Source organism: Pimephales promelas, chromosome 3, assembly GCF_988280905.1.
Source record: "Pimephales promelas chromosome 3, fPimPro1.hap1.1, whole genome shotgun sequence".
Taxonomy (NCBI): domain Eukaryota; kingdom Metazoa; phylum Chordata; class Actinopteri; order Cypriniformes; family Leuciscidae; genus Pimephales; species Pimephales promelas.
In genome coordinates, this window is record NC_142771.1 from 37,640,927 (window position 1) to 37,667,021 (window position 26,095).

Genomic DNA, 26,095 nt, shown 5'->3' on the forward strand with positions numbered 1-26,095 from the left:
AACAATTCGAAATGCAAATGTCCCTCTTCAGAGTCACATTCACTTTAACTGTTTGGAAAAGAGCAGCATGAACGTTCATCAAAACATCTTCTGTGTCGGTAAGGGTTTGGATCGACGGTGAACCATCTCATGATACATCAGGCTTACATCCAACTTGTGTAAACATGTCCTAGTTTCAGTCACCACAAGTCGAGTTACTTTCAAGAAAAATAACACTTCACACTAGTCATTAAATCGTTTATTATGACCTTAATATAAACACGATGATCTCCAAAATGGTTTCAGATCATAGCTTTTTTGTCAGACATATAAATACAAATCTCAACGAGGGAAAAGAACAGATAGTACAGGAGGAAAATCGATACAAAAGGTTGTTCGCCAATGAATTGGTTTCCTCGAGTGTGTGTGTGCGTGACAGTACAAAACAAAAACGTCCTCAAAGAACCGAATCACCGTCTAGTAGTGTCGATGACATCCCGATGCTCCGAGATCTACGGCGGCCCGACTGTTCAAACAGTCATTGTTTGAGCGGAGAGAAAGGCTCGAGAAAGTTGGCCGCAGTTGCTGAGGGCTTCGGACGGAGCGACAGCTGAATAAATGGAGAGTTCTCGGACCTCAAGGCACTCGAGACGTTTGTTTAACTTCACACTCGCATTCCTCTTAACAGGAAGTGACCTACTCTCTCACAAACACGCATCTTCACCCTTCAGAAACCGGCATTTTAGGTTTCGTTTTACATGATAAACAATAGCGAAACCAATTGGAAAACCAAACAATTGTGTCATATCGATACACCCATGTTTTACAAAACCAAGGGTAACTTACTTTATGCGTTTCACGTGCATTTTCTGCGTCGAAATGCAGAGGCTGGTCACCGGATCCACAGCCGCAGATGAAGACAAAGCTGTGAGGCGGACCTCGTCTCTCAAAAACGACAACAGATGCATGTAAATTGTTCGTGAAAGTTAACCCAAGAATGATTTTATGAACATTTACAAATTAATTCGGCTTGTGAAAACAAAATTAGATTTCAATTTTCATTTAAACTGAAATTGATGTACAAATGTGTGTGTATATAGCAAAAGTCAATAAATCAAATTACTACTGAATTAAAAATGTCAATTTACACAAAATTGCTTTTGTGAATAATTTATTAGTTATAGTAATTTATTACATTTATAGTAATTTTTAACAACAAAAAAAATGTGTCTTTTTGTCAGAGCGTGCAATGCATGTCTCGCCTCACAGCCTTGGTGTCGGTCTCTGCAAGTGAGATGAACGGAGTCGTACTAAACCACAAACTCAAATGGCAAAAGTGATTGTCTATGATGAACGAATGAAGTGAAGTGACGTCATGCGAAACTAAAGAAACGGGCCAATCAACGTTCAGATCTACTCAGCCATTCCGCTCTACACCTTCAGAAAAGCCGAGAAGTGACGCTAGATCCACTGAGACGGCCGAGTCGAGTCCGATGGGTTTCACACAGCGGTATTCGAGTCTCTCTCTCTTTTTCAAACACACACACAGGTCCGATCAGAGGTAGTGTGTGGATTCCATGAGCTGGACCTCAAAACGTCACACCGCTCATTACATATCAAACAGGAAGTATTTTAAATTCTCTGCAGGGGAAATAAAAAAACAAACACTTCTTTTATATATATATATAAAGCTTGAGTCTGTATTTCTCCACCACAGATTTAGTTTAAACACAAGAATCTTTCCTGATGTACACGATAAAAGTTGGGAACTTATCAAACAAAAAAAAAACAAAATTAAACATTGCATTTAAAGAAGTCATCATTACTGAAAAAAAAAAAATAAACCAAACCAAATCAGGGCGTCTTCATCTGAAACAATTCAGACCAGGATTATTGCAAAACTGTTCCTGGTCATTTCCCGTTTTTTTGTTTTTTATTTATATATATATCTAGAACAAAGATTTGTTTTTATGATTCACAATAACTTCAACTCAGCATCTCCATTTTGTTGTTCGGAAACAAACAGACGATAGTCGTATAACAGCCTCTGTTAGGAACTCAACAGAACAACTACGTCTACAGAAACATCATCGTCCTCTTCGTCCCGGGACGCAGAACAGCACGACCACATGATGCGGCCTCCATCTTTACAGTCCGTCGTCCACTTTATTGCGAGTGTGTGTCTCCGACACGCAAGAACAAAAAGAGCGGCGGTCGAAGATTCGCTCTCTCCGGCCTGAATCCGTGGCTCGCCGGGGGAGAGTTGAACGTCTTTTCATACCTTCCATAATTTTTTTAGTTTTTTTGTCTCATAGTGGTTCTTTCCCAGGATCGGACTAGAAATGAAATCGACGGTAGATAAAAGAAAACACACACACACACAAAAAAAACGAGATCTCCGAAAGGAAGAGAAGATTGTTCATCTTTAGAAAACTGAAAGAAAGAGTACCGTGTCTTTCACCATCGGCCATCCAAAAGTCTCAGTGGGCGTGTCCCCGTCGGGAGTCTCATCTCCGGCCGGTCAGGGCTGACACCACGGGCGTCTGCGGGCCGCCGGCGGACTGCGACACGGGGGGCCACGTGAGCGGCTGGTGCATGTGGTGGTGGTGGTGGTGGAGTGTGTGGTGTGCGGTGGGAGAGGACGGGGGCAGCCAGACGGGCTGGTTGGGCGGCGAGGAGGCCCAGAAGGAGCCGAAACCCTGTGAGGAGGAGTGTGTGGGGGGCGGAGGAGGGGAACACGCCATGGACACCTGGGCGGAAGAAGCGCCGGTGGACTCGGACGTCCTCAGCTTGGAGAACATGGTGATGGCGTCTGGGAAGTTGGGTGGCGTGGCTGGGGTGTTGCGTGGAGTGCACATCTAAACACACACAAATCATCAGATCAGTTTGAGAATAACCCTGTTTAAAACATGTAGCGTCAAAATGAACGAATCTTTTTTCGTGTCAATTCATTCATTTCGTTTGTTGAATGAACCAAATGACTCGGAAAAAGATTTGTTCATTTTGATGAACGAGTTCGAACAGGAGAGTCACGAACGCGCACCACAGAACAGAGCAAGGCGACCATTTGAGCTTATAAAACGTAAACTTTTTATTTTTATTTTAAATGAGCGATCGTTTCGCTTGATAAGACCCTTATTCATCGTCTGGTGTCGTTTAAAGCCCCCTTTGAAGCTGCTCATTTGGACCTTGAACCGTTCGGTTCCAACTGATGTCCATTATATGGAGAAAAATCCTGGAATGTTTTCATCAAAAACCTTCATGTCTTTTCGACTGAAGAAAGAAAGACATGGACATCTTGGATGACATGGGGGTGAGTAAATTATCAGCAAACGTTTTTTTTAAAGTGAACTACTCCTTTAATACAAACCATGTGTAAATTCATAAGTCGACAGCATTGCTGAGTATTTCCTCCTTTAAAGCTGCAGTGAACCAAAGACAGTCTCAAAAACACGTTTGAAATCGGTGGCGTTTCTGACGTCACAAACGACCCTGTAGCCAATCAGATCAACGAGTGATCGTCAACCAGTGCATCTCTGAGCTGAGCGAGTGAGTGGAGGCGGCTCTCATTTGCATATTCATAGAACCGCATATACTAAATGAGGCCAGGGTGTCGAGTTACATTCAAGCTGTTTTAAGGCATAAAGAATTGTTTCTAAAGGGAAAAACGCTTAAATATGTCATTTTGGACAAAAAAAGGGCAAAATTTTCTCCCGTAAATAACTCGTATGATTGGCTAACCTTCGTGAAATGAAAAGGAGGTTTATGTTGCGTTACAATACGATGTGAAGTTCGCAAACACACAGATGCGCATGTCAGATGCAGATGAGGCCTTATGGGACCCTTAAAGGAAAGTATATGCTCAGTAAGCAGGGTCAGATGTTCACACTCAACAGCATTGTGCTGAGCGTCAGTCTCATGATTCCCATAAAGCCCGAGTTTATGTTTGCACTGGTGGTCTTAGTCCGTCTCTCTGCTGTAATGAAGAAAGTAGGCCACATATAATTGACAGCAGTTTGAGCTCCTGATAACTGCTCCTTTAATAACCACAACACACACACACCGAGATCAGCTGACTGATATAAGAGGAGGACGGGTTCGTCAGTGTATGGAGTTGACTAAAACACATCCATCTGTTAAATAGGTCATCAGTGTGGATATAAACACTGAAAGGTCAACACATCTCCACATCAACAACACTGACCGGAAAACGACACTACACTCCTCCAACAGATCCTACGTGTTTTTGTATCCAGTGGCCGTTTTCAAACTAACTAAATTAGCATAGTAGCAGTTTCCACTCAAACTATTTTAATGGTGCAATACTACTACAGTTCATCACATTTACAGATCACAAAAGCAGGACCTTACAACTCGGGCAAAACTGCTCAATCTAGCAACACTACTAGCGCAGCTTAAAGCTACAATAGCTAAGATTTTATGCCGCTAGAGGGCGCTACATTCAAAACAACAACAACGGCTTTGCTTGATGATGGCGTGGAGGAACGCGGAATGATGGGAACTGTTGTTATCAACTCCACCGTAGATAAATCAGTCAGAAGGGAATCGAAAATTTGTTGTCATTAGAGTTGGGTATCGTTTGAATTTGAACGATTCTGATTCCGATTCCGATTCCTTGTTTCGATTCCGGTTCCTAACGATTCTCGATTCCGATTCTTTTAAGAGGCAGGGTCAAAGTTTAGCTAACCTTGCTAACCAACGGCCTTTCTGAAGGAAATAATCCTTTCTGAAGGAAATACTCCGGTCACAAATACTCCTTTTGTCACAAATTTTGCATTTTGCCGAGATTTTGTTATTTTTAGAAAAGTGACGCCACACTTTGGATCGCCGACGTAAGCTACTCATGTTCGACTCGCGTGGTTATGCCAACACTTCCGGTAGACGCTTCTTCGTTGGTGTTGTTCCGCTCGGCGGACTGTGAATATCGAAACTAGGAATCGAAATTTTAACTTTTGAACGATTCCGGGAAAAACGAAAAGTTAGTCTCGGTTCCAATCGATACTCGATTCTCGATACCCAACCCTAGTTGTCATGGATGAGGTCAAGTTCGATTTCTATAACGGTTGCGTTTTTAAGACATGCTTGTTTTTCATTAAACTGAAATAACCGATATAAAATAAATGATAAAAACGCCGGCAAGTACATAAAATATGCGATCAAAATCTTGAAAAAATGAGCAGTTATCTCTGTTCTCAAACGCTGGGGGCGTGTCCGCTGGCTGCGCTGAAACCACGCCCACTAGCGGGAAAGCTGTCGACGGTGATATTAGCTGATACTGCTTTCGGGATGGGAGGATGAACGCTGAGGCGGGAGATCGTCGTTTCGGCCCCGTTCACCAGTAACAGCGGATTATCAGTGAATCCCAGTTGTCTCTGAGGAAAGTTTATAAAACGATCCCGTGTAAAATGATCAGTACAGAGGCGGGTGTTGCTGTCGGTGATCCTCAGCTCTTCATCAAGGTTGGCTCTCTAAAAACTTCTTCTTGGTGTGATCGTTTTTAGGGAATTTAAATGAAGATACCGATCTGTTTTGTACATGATCGCATCCAGGTAGCCCATGCATGTCCGTGTCGAAGGCATAGCTAGCTAGAAAACTGTAGGCTCAGCTGTAGTTGTACTGACAGTCACTCACGATTGAGCGGTGAATGCGAATGTGCTCGGGGAGTGTTATTGTGTGTTAGGGGAGAGATCAGACTCTGTGCGTCATCAAATAGGGGCGTGTCCAGGAGCTCATGGGCTCCAGTGCGTCATCGAGCCCTGTTTTAGCCCCGCCCAATTAATCCGTAAAATTGCAATGGTGAAAAACTAACTCCACATTTCAGTACTTCACAGTTCACAGTCTTTGTAATATGTTTTAGCAATACATATGCAACATTTATAATGCGTTTAGAAATTTTTGTAGGGACGTTACAGTGATAAAGAGGGCCCACAGAGAACACACACTATTTGAGCGGATGAACAGCGTACACGTTTACGGGCTCCAATGATTGGTTTGAACAGCGCAGGATGGAGTGTTTTGCTACGAGACTCCCTTTTCAAGGACAGTCATTACAGTGTGTGCCGGCCCCATCATAAACATCACCTACAGACAGCGTGTCAAAGGACCCGTTTGAGACCAGAGGGACTCTCTATAGCGCTCTGCACTGCCGAGAGAGAGAGAGAGAGAGAAGCAGGCGTGGGTCGATGAGTCCTGGAGCTGCTGACAACTTACTATACTTCACCAACAAACATTTAAATCTCAAGAAACTGTGTATTATTTATTAAAAAATATATATTTCTGCTTTATCGTTACAGCATTGTTTAAAAAAAGAAAACTGTACTTCGGATAAAAACAAATGTGTAGTTTTTTTTTTATGTGTCTTGAGAACAAAACCGAAGTGCCCTTAGGAAATGGGTCCCGTGCGTTTATAAATGCCTTTGTGTATCATACAGACACACACACAAATGCTTGTCATCCAATCAGAGCCTGCTCTTGGCTTAGCTCCACCCCTTTGCCCATATATGGCCCCCAGCTGCATGATGTAATGGCTGCTCTTGAAATAAAAACAAACACAGCTTACGCTTCCTGCCTCTGCGTTCCTCAAACACGCTCTACACACACAGCCAGATTAAAAGAGGGATGGGAAAACATAGGCAGGCACACACATGTCGAGGGAGGAATCATGTCCACGGGGACTGGTTCTGTGAGAAGAGAAACTGATTGCGTAACCCTCGGCAGACTGAAGAACTGGGGGTTGCACGTCTGTTTTAGTCCGAGAGGAAACGGCTCGGCTCATGTTTCAGCCGTCTGATGAGGTTTAGAAACAGCTGTGTGTGTGTGTGTGTACAGACACAAAAATCACTTCATCGAGCCCTAGACCACATGACTGAGGCTCAGATCTGCTCCCATCACTGAGGGTTTAGTCCAACACAGCTCGATTGATAAGACTCTTTTAAAGTCACTATGAAATCCAAATGGCTAATTGTTGTTTTATTTGTTTTTTGGGGAATGTTGCCGTATTTATATTATATAAATAAATGATTTTTCCCTGCACATCTTTTAATATGAAATCATGCGTCTCATAATCTATTAATCAAAATGACGTTCCCTCCCTCTTCAAGCTCTTCTCTTCTCTGATGATGCGTTTACTGGTGTGAGGGCGGAGCAATCTGTCACTCACATGAGATCAGCCAATAGCAAACCACACCAACCAATCAAAATCAAGCCCCGCCCTACATCTGTTCTTGTTCCAGATCACAATAGAGAAGAAGACTATCGCATCTGTTTCAAGACGATTTCAAAGGCTCTGATACTTTTTAAATGACGTCGACTGTCGACTGGCTACTAAAAGGGGGATGAAACGACACTTTATGAAAAGCTTTAGCATGCCGTTAGCGTTTTGTGCTTTAGCTAAATGCTAAAAGTTTAGTTTAGTTCCTTTATTGTCCACATGTATTGTTCACTGTACACCACACATTTACTATAAAAGTCTTACAATAACCTATGATAGCATTTGTGCGAGGCAAATAATTCTTGTGGCGTGACCTGCTTTTATAAGTTAAACGGCTATATAATATATTTTTACAAGATGAATTTCGAGTTCTTAAGCGTTTGTTTTTAACAAACGATGAAAAAAAAACAGATTTGGAAAGGGCTTGAAACCAGCTTTCATATGGTAATGTAGAATTCATATATAATAGGTAAAACTTTTATTTTTTTTTTTATTATTTTTTTTTTTGGGCCGATCTTGGTTCCGGATTTGCACACGAACTGCATTATATGACTGACAGACACGAACGGTTTGACCTAAAAATATCAAAATTGAAACTACTGCGGAAACAAAGACACCTACATCTTGGATGCCCTTGAGGTAAGATAAAACATACCAAAAATTAATTTCAAAGTGAACTTTCCATTTAACGCGGGCCAGAGACAGAACGTGTTCTGTGTGAACCAGAAAGTTTTATAACAGATCCGTAATAGAAAATACTATTTATTCCTAAAAAAATAAATAAATACAGACCAATCCAGTGCAAACACACTAAAATTCCTATTCCACACAGGCCATTTCCTGAAATTACGTCATGTTTGGAATGGTCATGAAAAACAATTAACATCATTGTCTAACGACTAGCGTATTTCAGACTCGTTAATAATATCCGTGGCCTTCAGGAAGTTCAGCCTCTCATTATTCTCTCAGATGCTATGTTGAGAACGGGGCCGTCTGATGACAATGACAGGATGTTGAACACAGCATTACTTTTTTTTTTCTCTTCCCTCCATGCTAAACACACTTACCATCTGGTGATGACTGGGGATGTTGGACTCCTGGAAAAACGAGCTCAAAGCCGTCTGTAAAAAGAGAGAGAGAGAGAGAGATGGGGATGAGATGGAGGAAGCGGTGTTAGGCAACATGAATGGGCAGAGGAACTCTGGTTTGGACACGTCGCTCCATCTCCTCCCCCATCCCGGCCACGGGTCAGTCGGTTCAAGCACTCGGTGATCTAAAAGAGGGTTTCTAAATCGGCACATGCGATCTGACCAGGATTCTGGCAACTGATACACTATATGGGCTCAGAGCTCCAGGAACACGTCAGATTGAAAAATACATAAACCTGGTTCTGCTCCCCAAGAAAAGCATCACTACTTCTACCAGTATTTGAGTTATGTAATCAGATTACTTTTTCCAAGTTACTAACTAGTGTTGCATGCATGCAAGTTACTTTTTCAAATAAGTAACACAAGTAACTCATTATTCATTTCAGCTTTGGCCTTTACAATAGCCAAAAATAACTTTTTATTTGTATTATTAAAAAACAAAACAAGCAAGCCCATGCAGCCTAGGTGAGAATAAGCAATGCAAAAGTAACGTAACATTACTTTCCCCAAAAAGTAACTAAGTAACACAATTAGTTACTTTTAGGGGATACGGCAATATTGTAACGCATTACTTTTAAAAGTAATCTTCCCCAACATGGATTACTACTGCTTAAACTCGGGTTTCGTAGCACTGTTTGTCATGAGAACATCAATGATGCCTCAAATAATGCAGCTTTTGTGGATGATAAACTGATCAAACAAACCCACAGACTTTTGAGGGACATTTGTAGACTCTAAAAATGTCATTTTCCCTTGAACATATGCGAATATATGAGAATATATGAAGAGTTCAGATGCAAAAGCCTCTAAGTGCCATTTGAAATTTTCTTCTAAAATGATCATTTAAGTTCAGTAATTTCACTTAAATGACAATGAAGATTACCTATGAATTGTCATTTAAGTGAAATTACTGAACTTAAATGTACAAGCTTGATAAAAATGATCATTCTAGAATCTAGAAGATGCATCTGAACTCTTCATATACACATCTTCATCAATACTTCCAATTTCCTCAGTTCTGAGGATTGGGTCAGTGGTACAAATGTTTAGACACCAGTGAAATACCAATTATTTAACCAACCCAATTAATGTGAATTTAAAACAGTCAGTAACAAAATAAGAACAAATAATCGAATCACAAATAGGACAAATAAATACAATAGAACAAATGAAATGAACAGTGTTTTTAGAGTTTTCGGGTAGATTGATACATTTTAATAAAGTAATCAAATGTGGGAAAAAATTTTGCATATTCATTACTGTATAAATGAAATATAGATGGATATTTTTGTAAATTTGAAAAGGGTAGACTATTTAGTCAAGAGCAGTAAGTAATTTATTTGTCCTTGATAATTTGTATTTGATTAACATGAAAAGACAGTAGCAGGTTTATTAAAGTGCCGCCCCTTTAAGACCGAACGCACGGGTGTAGACATCTTCATAAATACTTCTACATTTTTTAAAGCTACACTGTGTGATTTTTACCCCCATCTAGCTGTGAAAGGGTATATGACCATCGATCCAGTGAATATTAGTTTCTGTTCCTCGTAATTCCGATTTCGTTTTAACTCCTACAGTGGCCAATGTAGTCCAAGATTAACATGGCTTCCAGTTCGACCTCGTCCATGAGTGTTAACTCAAACGTAACCGCGAAAGGCGAAACTTGAATTAACGGGTATGTCCCTCTTTGGCTAATGTACTTTCAAGATGGAGGGGCAAGATGGCGACCGACATTAGAACCCCTTACCCGTATGCATTTTCGATGGCATATTATACACTCACGAGAATACTTTATTACTTGAACTTGAAGAGTTACACAGTGTAGCTTTAAATATTTTTTAAATACATATTTCCCAAGACAAAAACTAAGGCCGTGTGTCCACCAAAGCGTTTTTATCCAGCTGAAAACGCTAGACGCTCTGCTGAAGACGCCGTGCTTTGGGCGCTTGAGAGCGTTTTGGCAGCGCAGCGTTTTTTCCCGTTGAGACGTTTCGTTGCTATGATACAGAATATCCGCAGCAGTTTGAATGTTGTGACAGTTGGTCGGTGTGGTATAAGTCCCGCCCCTCCTCCACTGTGATTGGACGGCTGGGTAAAAAGTGACAGTGATGAGCGCTGCGTTTTATCCAAAGTTGAACATTTTTCAACTCCCAGCGACCAGTGAAAAACGCCGGCGCTCGGCACTTCAGCGTGAAAAAAAAACACTCAGCGCCTCGATACGCTCATGGCGTTTAAAAAACGCGGCGCTCCCATTGAAAACATATGCCAGGTGCGTGGAAAAATGCTTTTGTGGACACACGGCCTAACAAATAATTCATAAATATCTTTGCTTTTCTGTGGGAGTTCCACCAAATTACACATGAATCTTGACTCAATCATCTGATATTTTAGGATCATACTCAATTTCATGTTTAGTGTTTTTTCTTCTTCAGCAAGTTTCTCCCATTGTATTACGCCAAAGTACAAACAAAGCTTTTCTTTTCTACATTTCTAATGAACCCTCTTCCTTCGTTATCACAGTAAAATTTACTTTTACTATTCAAGTCACTGGATATACACAATCTATTTTGAATAAATGATTCACTGAGCATGGTGTCAAGAGGATCGTATCAATGTTTTCCGAAGAGGATTAGCTGATGATTCAGAGCATCTCTGAACTCACAACGTATGGCCTTTAAACGGTCATGGTTTCAAAATATTTTGGCCAGCACACGAGTGTCTAGGCTTCAGTCCCTCAACCCCTCGTCTGGTATCACTTCCCTCACACCGAGTGCCCCCTTCTTCTCATCCCCCGCCCGTCCCCTTCCCCCTCTCCAGTCTTTCTCCTGTTCTCTCGTTTTGTTTAACAACAGCCACGGCTAGTGCAGGAATGTCTGCGGCTTGACGTGACACACATATCAAGATGAACTCGCCAATCCGCCATTGTTTCCGCTGCTACAGAACCACACGGTTCTTTGTCATCAAATCTTTTCCGTCCCTCCCCCCCAAACGCCATCATGTGTGCAGAGATTGTTCTCATTTAAGTGCGGGACTATTGCTCATTTCCGACTGCACACACATGGTTATGGCTCTAAACAATGCTCGCTTGTAACACGGAGCATCTGTATTGTATTAACACTGGCACTAACTGCTGAAAGAGGGTTCCTCAATGTACAAACCCAGCATCCAATGAGTCCAACCCTGTTTGTTGAGATTATTTTGGATTATTCATGCACTACATGATGCACATTTGAATACAGAAATGCTAAAACCTTACTGAAACAAAATCTGACCGCTGTAATCTAATTGGATTGGAGTTCTGGGAATAAGGAAGTGGACAGGTTTTTATTGGTCTTAAAATTCCCAGCTGTTACAATGAGCTTCCCAACATAAACCCTCGACACCACATTTGAAGGTTCGTAAATATGTTTTTTGAAACAAGAGATGTACCGATTATAATCTTGGCTGATACGATTCTTTATATTTGAAAGCCGATAACCGATATATATCGGCCGATTTATATGATAACCGATATATATCGGCCGATAAATCTAAATCCAATTTTTAAAAAAAAGCCTGATTACAAAAACAACTCACGATTAAAATCCGTGTCCCAAACACACAATTATAATTAGGGTTGGGTTTTCGAGAATCGATTGGAACCGGGACTAACTTTTCGTTTTTCCCGGAATCGCTCAAAAGTTAAAATTTCGATTCCTAGTTTCGATATTCACAGTCCGCCGAGTGGAAGAAGAAACCGCTGAACAACACCAAGGAAGAAGCGTCTACCGGAAGTGTTGGCATAACCGCGCGAGTCGAACATGAGTAGCTTACGTCGGCGGTCCAAAGTGTGGCTTCACTTTTCTAAAAATAACGAAATCTCAGCAAAATGCAAAATTTGTGACAAAAGGAGTATTCCCTTCAGAAAGGATTATTTCCTTCAGAAAGACCGTTGGTTAGCTAAACTTTTTTGACCCTGCCTCTTAAAAGAATCGGAATCGAGAATCGTTAGGAACCGGAATCGAAACAAGGAATCGGAATCGTTCAAATTCAAACGATACCCAACCCTAATTATAATGTTATGTAGCCTATTTGCGCTGCACATGTTGCACTAAACTGTGTTTTCCAATCATATTTCAAACATAATTCAAAAACACCACGGCGAACAGTGCACATCTGAAGCGTCTCAGCTGAAGGAAATAATCCATTATTTATCGGGTTTAATATAGCCAAAATTTTCTTATCTGGACGATAATGAGAACATTTAAAATGAACATGCCGATACCAATATGGTGGCCAATATATCATTCATCCCTATTAGAAACACATTCAGATTAGAGCCAGAGCGATATATCGGCAGACCGATATTAGGCATTTCGCAAACTATCGGTATCTGCAGTTATAATGGCCGATAAATAAATATTTCAAAAATAAAATAAAAACAGACGAAACACGCTTGAACCATGTCATGAGTGTTGGAGTTGTATAGTTTGTCCACCAGAGGGCACTCTACACCGTTCCTGTTGGCAACACTCGTTGAGTTGGTCACGAGACATACATTGCTTGAATTAATATCCGCCGATAATTTCGGCCTACCGATATATCGGTCTGGCTCTAGTTTCGATAAATATCATTGCAAAAAGTAACTGTAAATGCGAGCGCAACTTAAGCCTGCAGCCAGTGGCAGCATCTATTTTGTTCGGCATTGTCATTTTCTAACATTTCTGTTTTCATGCTAGCAGGACCAATGTGTAATTGTTTGTTAAGCCGTTGTCTTCATTTACAGACGCATGAAACCGCAATAAACGAATTTAAATACGGTTCACAGTTTGTTTTTGCTGTGTAGCCTACACAAAGGGAAACAATTAACAATTATGCTTACTGTCACTTTCTATAGTCGGTCTTGAGTGTACAGAACATGCCCACAGAGAGCCATCAAACCAACACAATAAACCAGGTCACTTACGTGCAGAAAGGGACGGCGAATACAAACTCAATATGCCGTACACGTGGACACTGCTCTGGGATCAGCAACAAACACTCGCAAATGTCAGTGAATCTGTTTTTGGACTTGGTTTGATGGCTTGGCCCCGGCATACCTTTGATTTGAAGGTCTCTTTCCACATTGAAGTGTATGTTTCTGAACTTTGAGAGTACCAGAGTCAGATGTTTACCACGGTCACAAGGTTACAGCAACAGCTTCTCCGGTTTATTCAGGTTCATCATTCATCCTTTTGGTTTTACCAACACAACAGCACTGCACTTGCGTCCGCCACAGATGCGAGAGACGCAGGCCATGGAAATTAAGGTACTAGATTTATGGGATAAGTGCTTTCCAGGAAAAACTAGGCAAGACTTTATGTTGGGGTGTAACAACAACAAGTCGTGTCAATAATATATATTGCAATACAAAAATGCAACAATATGTATTTTGTAAAATTTCACCCAAAATAAATATTACTGTAGTTTTAGTGTCAGTACTACATTAAACTACAGTATATTATAATGCTAAATGTCTTACGTTACCAGTAAAAGTGGCCTACATTATTTGAAATATCTAGTCAGTGAAAGAGTGCAAGCATATTCGTCTAACATAATGTTTTCAGCTTCAGAATTATGAATATTGTTCTTCTGGTGTCACTATTGTCCTGTGCATTGGGTTTCCAGAACCAAGTCCAAGCCTATTCATTTACACCCCAATGTAAAACCAAATTTAGCATTTTAAATCAACAGTACGTTAACATTTTATCATGTGTCTTGGAGTATCGCAATAATATCGTATCGTGAGTTCAGTATTGTGATATGTATCGAATCGTGACATGAGGGTATCGTTACTTTACGTTGATATTCAAAGCTCCCCGAGACTAAAATACAGGCGACGGAGGATCGTACAGCTGATGTTATCACAGAATGAGATCAGAAGGTTAAGAGTAGAGCTTTCTGACCCCTTCATCTGTCACCGAACCTATACGTCGTATAAAGAGATCCAAAGGGGACACTTGTCCAAGACAAGCACTTGGTACAATCAATCAAACCACTACTACACAACACCAGAGAGAGAGAGAGAGACCCTGTTAGACCACCTGTTCAACTCAGAAGGACACACATTTGACAAACCATCTGGACGTGGCCGATACTCCAGATTAAAATGGAGAACGTCAACGCTGAGTATGTAAACACAAGCGTGTCTGTTAGTGAAGGTGTGGTTGACTTCCTTTCTTTCGCCATCAAAAACAGCAGTAAAAGTTAACAAACACTAACCACAGAATATGAGGAAAGAGTTACGACAACACCAGCAAGCCCTGATAAACCATACGAAAAGATTTAAGGCCCGTTCACACCAAGAGCAATAACTATAAAGAGAACTAAATTACCATATAATTTACAGTCAAACCAACATTTGACTCAACATTTTTCACATTATCACAGTTTAATCGCTATAGTTTAGAAAATGGTAATATATTATGACAAGAACTCTGTTAGACTGTCTCACATGAATTACGTCGAATATCTGTCAGCTGTTAAATTTAACGACACAATTAGATAATACCAATATAGGCCAACAAATTACCAAGCAATGCTTAATTTTGTTCAGTCTGTGGTGTAAAAGTCTCAATATTTGGTCCCAAATTTTACTTGTAGTCACTGTATGAAGGATTTTTAGGTATAATGTCACAGTTTATTTACATAAATGAACTAGTAAAAAAAAAAGATATCTGGTGTCTGAATTTTTGTTTTGTTTTGACCAAGTGTGTGAATCTGAATTAACTCCCTGCAATGAAAAAACTTCAAGTTAAAATAGTTACTTTTATCTGCCTTAGTTTAGTCTACAAAAATGAACTATTTATTTTACATGAAGTTTAGACTGACAAAAAAACTGGACGCCACTTCCTAAATTAAATTTCGATGTAATGAGGTCATGTGATACCAGCATAGCATAGTTATTATGCCGTTATCAGTAAAAGTGGTTTCACACACTATTCTTTGTAAAAAAAACAAAAAACAGGCAGCATTCGAGTCCAAACACAGCGGAGTAAACTTTACCCTACTAGGGTTGAGCTAAAGGGAAACTGACTAACTCATTGGATGACTACACACATGTGTACTTTATAAACAATACACACATTAACTAGTCAAACCAGTGTGTGTGTGTGTGTGTGTCCTGTACTCAACCACTGAAACTTTTCAAACAATCAATTCAACACAACCAACCTACTAACAAAAAACACAACAGGAACAAAACACACACACGAGAGAGGATATGAATGATTAAAGTGTGCTTGGGTTCATTTGGCTGAATTTTCAACAGAATGTAAATAAAAAACTGTCTTTCCCTCTCTCTCTCTCTCTCTCTGTTTCTCTGAGTGTGTTGCAACACTGCTGATGAGATCTCTGAGGCATGTCCGTTAGTGGCAAACACTTCTTCCTTCCAGGAAACACTCAAAACAACCACACGACACTTCAAATGTGAGCAGTCGTAAAACTGGAAAACACTTCTTAATAAACCATCATAACAAATACAAATTGACAAGAAACGCAACACTAAGCTGCTGAATCATTTCTGGACCGTTCTTCCTTCACGGTGGTTTGGCAGTATTTTGTCTGTTGCACTTATCTTTGATGTAAACATCTCTTTGGATGATTGTGTGTTCACATATTTTCAGTAAATACATGATGGTTAGTCATATCTAGGTCTCTCCATCCATCTATCTATCCATGTGTACCAAGGTCATGGGTTCGAATCCCAATGAATGGATGCATGAACTGAGAAAATATACACTAAATTCAGTGTCGCTTTGGATTAAAGCATCTGGCAAATAAATAAACACAAATAGATGTAGAAATCGACTAATTATTTCATTTGTCTACCTATCCAATTTCCCATTCATCTATTTACATTCTCTCTCTGTATGAATCCACCTCTTTATCAATACATCCATTTACATGTTTGAATAAGTCTTCAAACAAGCATTGCTTCCTCCCTGACCACCTTCGACTTAATTTACATAACTATAAAACACACACACACACACTTCCATCAGTGTTAAACAGATAGATAATCTCAGTGAGCTGCTCGTGGCTTTATAGTGGATTCAAACACAAAGCTGCTCTGCCTCAGACTGGCTAACAGCAGACTAGCCCTTAGAAAGCCACGCAAACATTCCCGAGATAGCCGACACGGAACGCTTTACTCATTGTTTACAAGCAAACAAATGCGACGTGGCTTTACATAACGCGGTGAATGCATCCGGCGCGATGAACGGGCGCTTGAACGAACACGCATAGACGCATCTCTACTCTAGTGACCCGCGGATTTAAATGATAATAAAACGTTATATATGGTGGATAGTGTTGGTAAGGATGATCGATCGACGGTTACCTCGAACTGCCAGTGTGCCGCTTGCAGAAGCTGCTTCGCCTGATCCGCCGCGCAGCCCGCAGTCAAAACAAACTGGTTAATCATCACTTGATGTCTCAGTTCGTCCATATTCACCGACATTCGCTCCTCCGCGACTCCCGAGACCGGAAAACGCCGTTGCGTTGTGTGTATGTTCGTTGAAAGCGATCGGCCCTTCCTCGCTTCACGCTCTCTCCGTCCTCGCTCTCCTTTCCAGTAACAACAAATATTTTCATGTCATCATCATCACTAACAACAAACCCGAGCGCGGCCTCTGATTGGCTTACAGAGCCAAAACAGCGAGTACACACGGGCGTCCCATTGGTCCATCGACAAAATATCTATCGTCTCAAGTGACGTAATTTAAAGCAACACGTCGCGCGTGGTTGGACGCTAGCGACCGGCATGAGCGCTCTCATTGGTCAGAATAGCAGGAAGGCGTCGCGTAGTTATTTCTTTTCTGTTTACATTGCTTTCACTGGACACACACACGCACTGCAGTCCATTGGGCTATTATTGTTAGTAGTCTTTTAAATTAAAGTCACCATGAAATCAAAATGGACTCTTCTTATTTGTTATGGGATTTGTTATTATAGTTTATGATGATTCATGTGCCTCATATTCTTTAATCTGCAGCTCATCTCAGCTCTTCTCATATGACGTTCACCTGCATGGGGGCGGGGCAACCTGTCACTCACATGAGATCCACCAATAGTAAATTACAACCATCCAATCAAATCCACATGGACAAAATCAAGCCCCACCCTACTTTTTTTTTAACGTTTCACTCAGATAGCCTCATTATTAGGGAAGAAAAGACTTTTGCAGTCCCCATGAAATAAAAATGTAAGTTTTTGTGGCTTTAATATAAATATGTTAGCCTTAAAGGAACACTCCGACTTTTTGGGACTTTAGCCTATTCACCTTACCCCCCAGAGTTAGATAAGTCCATACATACCTTTTTCATCTCCGTGCGTGCTATAAGTCTGTTTGACGCACCCACCGCTAGCCTAGCTTAGCACAAAGACTCGATGTGACTGGTTGCAGCTTTCATACTGATCCAAATGAGTGGCAAAATAACGCAAACGTTTTCCTATTTACATGTTGTGATTTGTATAGTCACATAATGTACAAATAACAAAGTCAAATGAGACACAGACATCTTTTAACCGTATAAAACCTGGGAACTATTCTCTGAAGGCGAAGCACTGCTACTTTGACGGCGTAATAACCGCGTCACCGGAGACACGCCGTGGTGAGGAGCGGAGAGTTCGCTCGGTGTTTGGGTAACAGAGTCAGCAATTTATAAATAGTAAAAGCGTAGTTTAGAGTCATGGGTTTTCGCTCTATTGTAAATAGCTGCGACTGTAAACAGGGGAGGTAATACCATGTTTCACAGAATTCCAACTAAAAACGCTGACTGGATGAAGAAATGGCTAACTTACTCTGGATATTTATCCAAACACACCTAAGATTATCAAGGGACATTACGTTTGCTCGGTACATTTCAATGAGGACGACTATTTTGAAAAAATGGAATTTGCCACACGGACCATAATGTGCTGAAGGATACGGCCATCCCATCGATAGCACAGACAGGACAAGTGGATCACCTGCGGCTGAGGTAAGTGTTCCGTTATGTTTTTAGATGACCTACTGTAACAGTGCCTTTAGCCAGATCTAATGTAACGTTAGTGACACTATTATATGATTAGGCTATGAATATGTTTTTATCTTGATGCGGTGCGGACGCGCTTGGGGAAAAAAACGAGCGCGTTCACCGCGTTGAACTTGCACCCTGCGCGCGGCGCGCCTAGTAGCCTAAATTTGAAATAACCATGGAAATAACGAACTTGAGCGTGCAAAAGGGTACGATAGGCTGTGAGTTCATTGTGCAAAAACAATTTGTGCTTTTACTTTCCCCTTATTCTATCCTATAGTAATGCAATACTGTATATTATATAGGCAAATGTATTTACTGTTCATACATTTGGTTCAGCTAATAAATTGCATTTAAAATATATTGATTCCTGTAATAATAATTATTTATTCATGTGATATTTATAAATCTGGGTGCGTTTTTGGTTGGAAATCAATGGTACTGTATATCCTGGTCTCCCCTGTTTATTGTCACAGCTCATACAATAAAGCAAACACCCATGATAAACTTTGCTTTTCTATCTAACGTTAGTAATTGCTGACTCTTTACTCCAACACTGAGCGAACTCTCTGCTCCTCGTCACGGTGCGTCTCAGGTGATGGTTATCACTCTGCCCAAGTGGCTGCTTCGCCTTCAGAAAATATAGTATTTATATGGTCAAAAGATGTCTGTGTCTCATATGGCCTTGATATTTGCACACTCTGTGACTATACAAACCACAACATGTAAATAGGAAAACGTTTGCGTTATTTTGTCACTCATTTGGATCAGTATGAAAGCTGCAACCATTCACATCCAGTCTTTGTGCTAAGCTAGGCTAGCGGTGGGTGCGTCAAACAGACTTATAGCACGCACGGAGATGAAAAAGGTATGTATGGACTTATCTAACTCTGGGGGGTAAGGTAAATAGGCTAAAGTCCCAAAAAGTCGGAGTGTTCCTTTAAGCCCCTTTCACATAGAGATTCCAGAAAATACACGGACAATGTGTTCCGGGATTTGTCCACTACGACACACGCCATTGGTCCTGGCTTTTGTTCACACGGTGCGTTCCGGGACTGATCATCCCGGCAATGGGTCTCCATCCTGCCATCGATCCCAGCATCAATCCCGGGACGTGTTTGCGTTCACACAGAAGGCACTCTTGCAATATTACGGCAATTTCCCAGGATCAACGCGCTGTGTGAAAGGGGCTTTACTATTATAAGCTAGTGGTGCTCCAAAAACAATGACAAAATTCGCATTTAGAAGACGTAAGCATTCAAAACGTACAGTCTCTCACTTCCGCCAATATGCATCGATGATTTAGATGACATCACTCTGCACTTCAGACTTCATCAGATTTTCTGTCCAATCAAATGCTTTCTAGAATCTGGTTGTTTAAAAAAAGGGGAGGGGCTGCTTGATATGCCCCGCCCCATCTTCCTGTTTCAGTCAATGCTGCACGTTTCAAGGCACATCAGTGGGTCTTTAAGGCCCTGTTTAGACGAGAATGCTCGCGGGTGAAAACGTAAAAATATTTATCAGATGTGCCTTTCGTTTACACGGCGACGGCGTTTTGGGGCTTAAAAATGCAAAAAAGTGAAACCACCCTCCAGAGTGGAAATCTTAAAAACGCTCCCGTCTAAACGGTAAAAACGCAAAAGTCTGCTTGACAGTGAAGGTTGAACGCAGGCACGCAGACTTGGTGTTGTTGTGTGGCAGTGCTCCACATCGCCACCTAGCCGCCTGGAGTGCATACTACATCAAATTTCACAAACTTTTGCGTCACCATATGCACGTGGATTTCCCACCCTTAACGCTCGTCTAAGCGCAGAATAAAAAGTGATAGCTTTTGCGTTTTCTCTTCTGATCGATAGCCTATAAGACCAATTAGTAAAACCACAAGCCTATAATAAGCTAAATGAAAATGTTATAACTACAGAAATGAATGCCACATCTCCAAGCTCACATCTCCTGGCTTCAGCCAGGTGTAAAGTGGGACATTGTTAGCCACTGCTTTGAAATGAATTCAGGAGTTTCAACCCACCCAGCTGAGAGAGTGTGAATAATTCAGAGCGGGTGTCAGAGAAAGCCTGTTATGGAGAAGGCTATCTATAATGTAATGCAGCTGGGCGTTTCTCCTGTGATCTGTGTGTTGAGTTGTAACACAGTGATCTGGATGTGAGAAGGGTTACAGACACACACCATATATGGCAAGGCTATAGAAACCACACCTTCAGTCATAATAAACTGCTTTGAGAAATGCCTTAGAAAGGCTTTCACATCTCATCCACCATCTCGCACCAAGCGCAGAGAGTGCTATGAATCATCAGAGACCGTAAGTCATAGTGATCACACACACACACACACACACACACACACACACACACGTCGGTCATTAGGTGGCGCGATAGCCTAAGTACAGTTGCATTTTGGTTCATAACTCTGGAACCATAAAGGCTAAACAGACCTTTTTGGTCAATCATTGTCAAATAACATTTTATATGTTATGACAACATATGTTTTTAGCTAAATTGCTTTAACTCATTAAAATACGTTTTTTTTATATGTTATACAAGATTCAACTAAATTTTTACATCCCCCTGTGGTGAAAATCAAGCTTTTAATGTTTAATGTGACATGTGTAAATTCATAAGTCGACAGCATTGCTGAGTATAAAACTGCAGTGACAAAGACAGTCTCAAAAACACGGTTTGAAATCGCTGGTGTTTCTGACGTCACAAACGACCTTGTAACCAATCAGATCAACGAGTGATCGTCAACCAGTGGAGCAGGTGTGAGTGGAGGCGGGGCTTATTTGCATATTCATAGAACCGCATATACTAAATTAGACAAGGGTGTAGAGTTACATTCAAGCTATTTTAAAGGGATAGTTCACTTTGAAATTAATTTTTGGTATGTTTTATCTTACCTCAAGAGCATCCAAGATGTAGGTGTCTTTGTTTCCACAGTAGTTTCAATTTTGATATTTGTAGATCAAACCGTTCTTGTCTGTCTGTCAGTACTGCGGAAACAAAGACACCTACGTCTTGAATGCCTTTGAGGTAAGCTAAAACATACCAAAAACTTGTTTCAAAGTGAACTTTCCCTTTAAGGCATGAAGAATTGTCTATCAAGGAACAAATACTAACTACCAGTAAATGTAAATACACTAAATGTGTAATTTTGGTGATCAAATATGAGTTTTAAGGGATACATTTATTCACCACAGGGGGACTTTAAGTCAGTTTAATGTAATTTAAGTTGAAATTACCTAAACATCCAAGTTGATTGTACTTAAAAATTTAAAGTAGACACTTTTTTACAGTGCTTTTTTTTTGCTGCTTTTCTACATTTGTGTAATGAAATTCTTTATTTTCTCTATAGCAGCTGTATCATCCGAGTAGGGCGGGGCTTGATTTTGTCATTGTGGAATTGATTGGATGGTTGTGGTTTGCTATTGGCTGATCTCATGTGAGTGACAGGTTGCCCCGCCCTCTTGCCAGTAAATGCATCATCAGAGGCGAGAAGAGATGAGCTGTGAATATTAAATGAATGTTAATGAATGAATGTTAAATAGTAAGGTCCCATTTGTCAAATTCGGCATGAAATGGAAGTTGCAATATTCTTTATTTCCCTACTGTGACGTAACTTATGGCTTCTCGAACAAGAACAAATGTAGGGCGGGGCTTGATTGTGTCCATGGTGATTTGATTGGATGGTTGGATGAAAGTGTGGTTTGCTATTGGGTGATCTCGTCTGAGTGACAGGTTGCCCCGCCCTCTTGCCAGTAAACGCATCATCAGAGATGAGAAGAGATGAGCTGCAAGAGGGAGGAGAGTTTATTTTGATTAAATATTAAGAGGCACATAAATTGAATATGATGTGCACATAAATCACTTCTAATGAATACTGCCATAAAAATAGTGTGTCATTCTTTATTTAATCCACCACTACATACAGCTTTCTTCAGAATTACTTTTGTTTTCACACTTTATCTACTTAAATTATGTGTGGCACTTCAGGAAAATGATGTCTTTGGTGTATAACAAGAATATCTGTGATGACGAGAGCTGTTTTTAATCCACTGTCCCTCCTGATTATCTTATTTTTCTTTCTTACAGAACAGATAACAGATGACGCAATTTTTGATGGATTTGATGGATGATCACAGGAATAAATTATTTATTATAATTTATTAAATTATTGGGTTGTTTTAACCCAATCTTGGGTCAAATATGGACAAACCCAGCCATTGGGTTACATTTTTTAAATACAATTTTTAAACTAATGTTTGAGTTTGTCCATATTTGACCCAAAACTGGGTTTAAAAAACCCAGCATTTTTTTAGAGTGTACATTTCACAATATATAGAAATCAGATATTTTGAATAATTGTTCACTGACTGTTTTTACTCTATTTTACAGGCTCGGTGAGAATAAGAGTCTATGTTCAAGAAAGTCATATAAAAAAACATAAATATTCCAAACTTTTGATTGCCAGTCAGAACTAGGGTTTGGGGATTAAATTACTTCACATATTAAATTTTGTAGGTTCTTGTAGCCTATAGTATTTTTGGTCTGTTTTGAAGTTGCCGGATGTAAACTCATCTCTGTCTGCCACTGTTGTGTCTTCACGCTGCGGAGGACCGTGTTTGCACATCTTTTTTTTTTTTATCTCTTGACGTGTTTTTGAGGCCTTGGGCTGCACTTTTGCTCTGACTACTGGTTCATTTGTTTTCACAAGAGCTTTACAATCATCTCTATCTGTGAATGACTGATCAAAGTGAAACTGAGGGGAAGTCACAAGTAGGCTAGTACAAATGCATGGATGTCACAAAGTTTCAAATCAACTGTGTATTAATTTGTTAAAAGTGATTTTAGGAGACGGATGAAGTCACTTTACACAGGTATAGGTAGTAAATAAGAGGTTTGTTTTGAATAAATCATCTAAACTTTTTTGATACACACTTTAAAAAGTGCACTTTTGCTATATGCTAATTGGATTGATAGCCTATCTAGCAAACAATGATGTTCAGACATTTTAAGTGTGCATAATAATAAATCGGCTATTAATCTTATATTAATATTGTTAGCAACTGTAAAAGCAGAAAAGGGAAGTATGATAGATATAAGTAGGCTAAATAAGTTTGTTATACAGGGTTATGAAGCCGAATGAATGGTTGCGGTAGAATGTCACGTGACTCGGTTGTGAGCAGCTTTATGCTCGCGCCCTCTAGTGGTTAAAGTCAATCTGAAAGCTTCTGATAGTCGTAGCCTACTACAAAACCACACCTTTTTGAAGAGAACTGAATGGTAGCATTTGACATTGAGACTGATTACATGAAGTTAAATTTAGACTAATATGTCAATGAAGAATAGCGATTTGACACAGCTTTTATTTTTAGGCTTAAAAAGGATTGATTCAAGCAGGCTTATTATCATTAACTAAAACCAGAATTGAAAATAAAGTTGTTTGTTTTTTTCTTGAAATGAAGTAGTTATCTGAAAAATGTAAACTTTTTTTCATTTTATATTGCCTTGTTTCCAAAGCAATATGTTACACCAATTTTGTATACATATTAAAAATGCATGTCTTTTATAGTGATCCTAAATTATTAATACTAAAATCACACTGATTTTGGTTCAAATGTTTGATATCATAAATTGCTCATTTTGATAATAATTTCAAAGCCACCCATATCAAGCTTTTAATCATTGACAGGATATGTTCATAAAAAAATTGGCAACATTTTACACTGAGGTTTCATTAGTTGACATTAAAGAATGACCTAAAGCATTTATTCAACGCATTCTCATGTGTTAATGTTATTTTCAAATCTTTCTCTACATTTTAATGCTCTTTTAATGTTAGTTAATGCACTGAACTAACACTAACAAAGATGAACAAAAAACAATAATAAATGAATTGCTCATTATTAGTTCATTAAATACATTAATGTTAACCAATGAAATATACATTAATGTATCAACAATGATGTCATCACTCACAGAAATCAAGTTACTTAAAACCATGGTTGATTTACATTACTATGGATTTACTCCAAAAATCATAGTTGAGTCATGTGCACTGTAAAAAAAATATTTTCATGATTTGTAATCACAACATTTTTTCTTTTGTCAAAGCAACTTAGATAATTTATGTAGGCTAGTTCAGATGACATAATATTTTGAGTTTCTGATTAAATTAATCTCCTTCATTGTATTAACTCAATTTTTCCATTTCAATGAACTTAAAATTTTAAGGCAACCAGGTTACTTTTTTTTTAAAGTTAAACCAACAATATTTTTTACAGTGTGGTTACTGTGGTAAAACCAGTTATTTTTGTACTCACTTAAAAAAAGTTGGGTTAAAAAACGACCCAACAGCTAACCCAATGGTTCATTGATATAGTACTGACATAATGTTGGGTTATTTTAACCCAATAAATGTTTTACTACAAAAATCATGGTCACTGTGGTAAGACCATGGTTACTTTGTAGTTTACTATGGTTATACTACAAACATTTTGTAGTTTGTTTTTTTGTATTTTGTAGTTTGTACAATGTTTTTTTTTTTTTTTTTTTTTTTTTACAAAAATCATAGTTGAATCATGGTTACTGTGGTAATTTTTGTACTCACTTGGGTTAAAAACGACCCAACAGCTAACCCAATAGTACCGACATAATGTTGGGTTATTTTAACTCAATAAATGTTCCGAATAACCCAACAGAACGAACCAATATATTTAACCCAGCTATTTGGGTACACCAACATAACCCAACGTTTTTTAGAGTGGGTTTTACAACAAAAATCCTGGTCACTGTGGTATAAGACCATGGTAAATTTGTAGTTTACTATGGTTATACTACAAACATTTTGTAGTTTGTTTTTTTGTATTTTGTAGTTTGTACAATGTTTTTTTTTTTTTTTTTACAAAAATCATAGTTGAATCATGGTTACTGTGGTAATTTTTGTACTCACTTGGGTTAAAAACGACCCAACAGCTAACCCAATAGTACCGACATACACTCTAAAAAATGCTGGGTTGTTTTAACCCAATTTTGGGTCAAATATGGACAAACCCGAAATGTTGGGTTAAAAATGTAATGTAAAAATTTAACCCAACGGCTGGGTTAGTCCATATTTGACCCAAAGTTGGGTTAAAACAACCCAGCATTTTTTAGAGTGTAATGTTGGGTTATTTTAACTCAATAAATGTTCCGAATAACCCAACAGAACGAACCAATATTTTTAACCCAGCTATTTTGGGTACTCCAAAATAACCCAACGTTTTTTAGAGTGGGGTTTGAAATAAAAATCCTGGTCACTGTGGTATAAGACCATGGTTAATTTGCAGTTTACTATGGTTATACTACAAAAATCATAGTTAAATCATGGTTACTGTGGTAAAACCAGTTATTTTTGTACTCACTTGGGTTAAAAACGACCCAACAGCTAACCCATTGGTGGGTTGATATAGCACCGACATAATGATGGGGTATTTTTAACTCAATTAATCTTCCGAATAACCCAACAGAATGACCCAATATTTTTAACCCTGCAAAAAAAATAACCCAACGTTTTGTTTTTCCACTGCTTGTGAATTATGAGTTTGGCCTGATGTCCAAATCTCTGTTTGCTTCTTTCTCTCTCATCCAGAGCCCGTCTGATTGGCGTTTGTCACATCACATGTGAAGCAGAAGGCTTAAGGACAAACT

The 26,095-nt window shown here is 39.5% G+C and overlaps 1 protein-coding gene across 1 annotated transcript; it reads right to left on the reverse strand.

Moving 5' to 3' along the window:
* Window positions 1-223: 223 nt before the first annotated feature.
* Window positions 224-17,082, reverse strand: ubald2 (UBA-like domain containing 2). The gene is made up of 3 exons (XM_039653978.2): window positions 16,718-17,082; window positions 8,278-8,331; window positions 224-2,837 (listed from the first exon to the last, which is right to left on the reverse strand). Exons 1-3 carry the CDS (start codon window positions 16,835-16,837, stop codon window positions 2,487-2,489), a joined length of 525 nt encoding a protein of 174 aa, XP_039509912.1. The 5' UTR covers window positions 16,838-17,082; the 3' UTR covers window positions 224-2,486.
* Window positions 17,083-26,095: the final 9,013 nt, after the last annotated feature.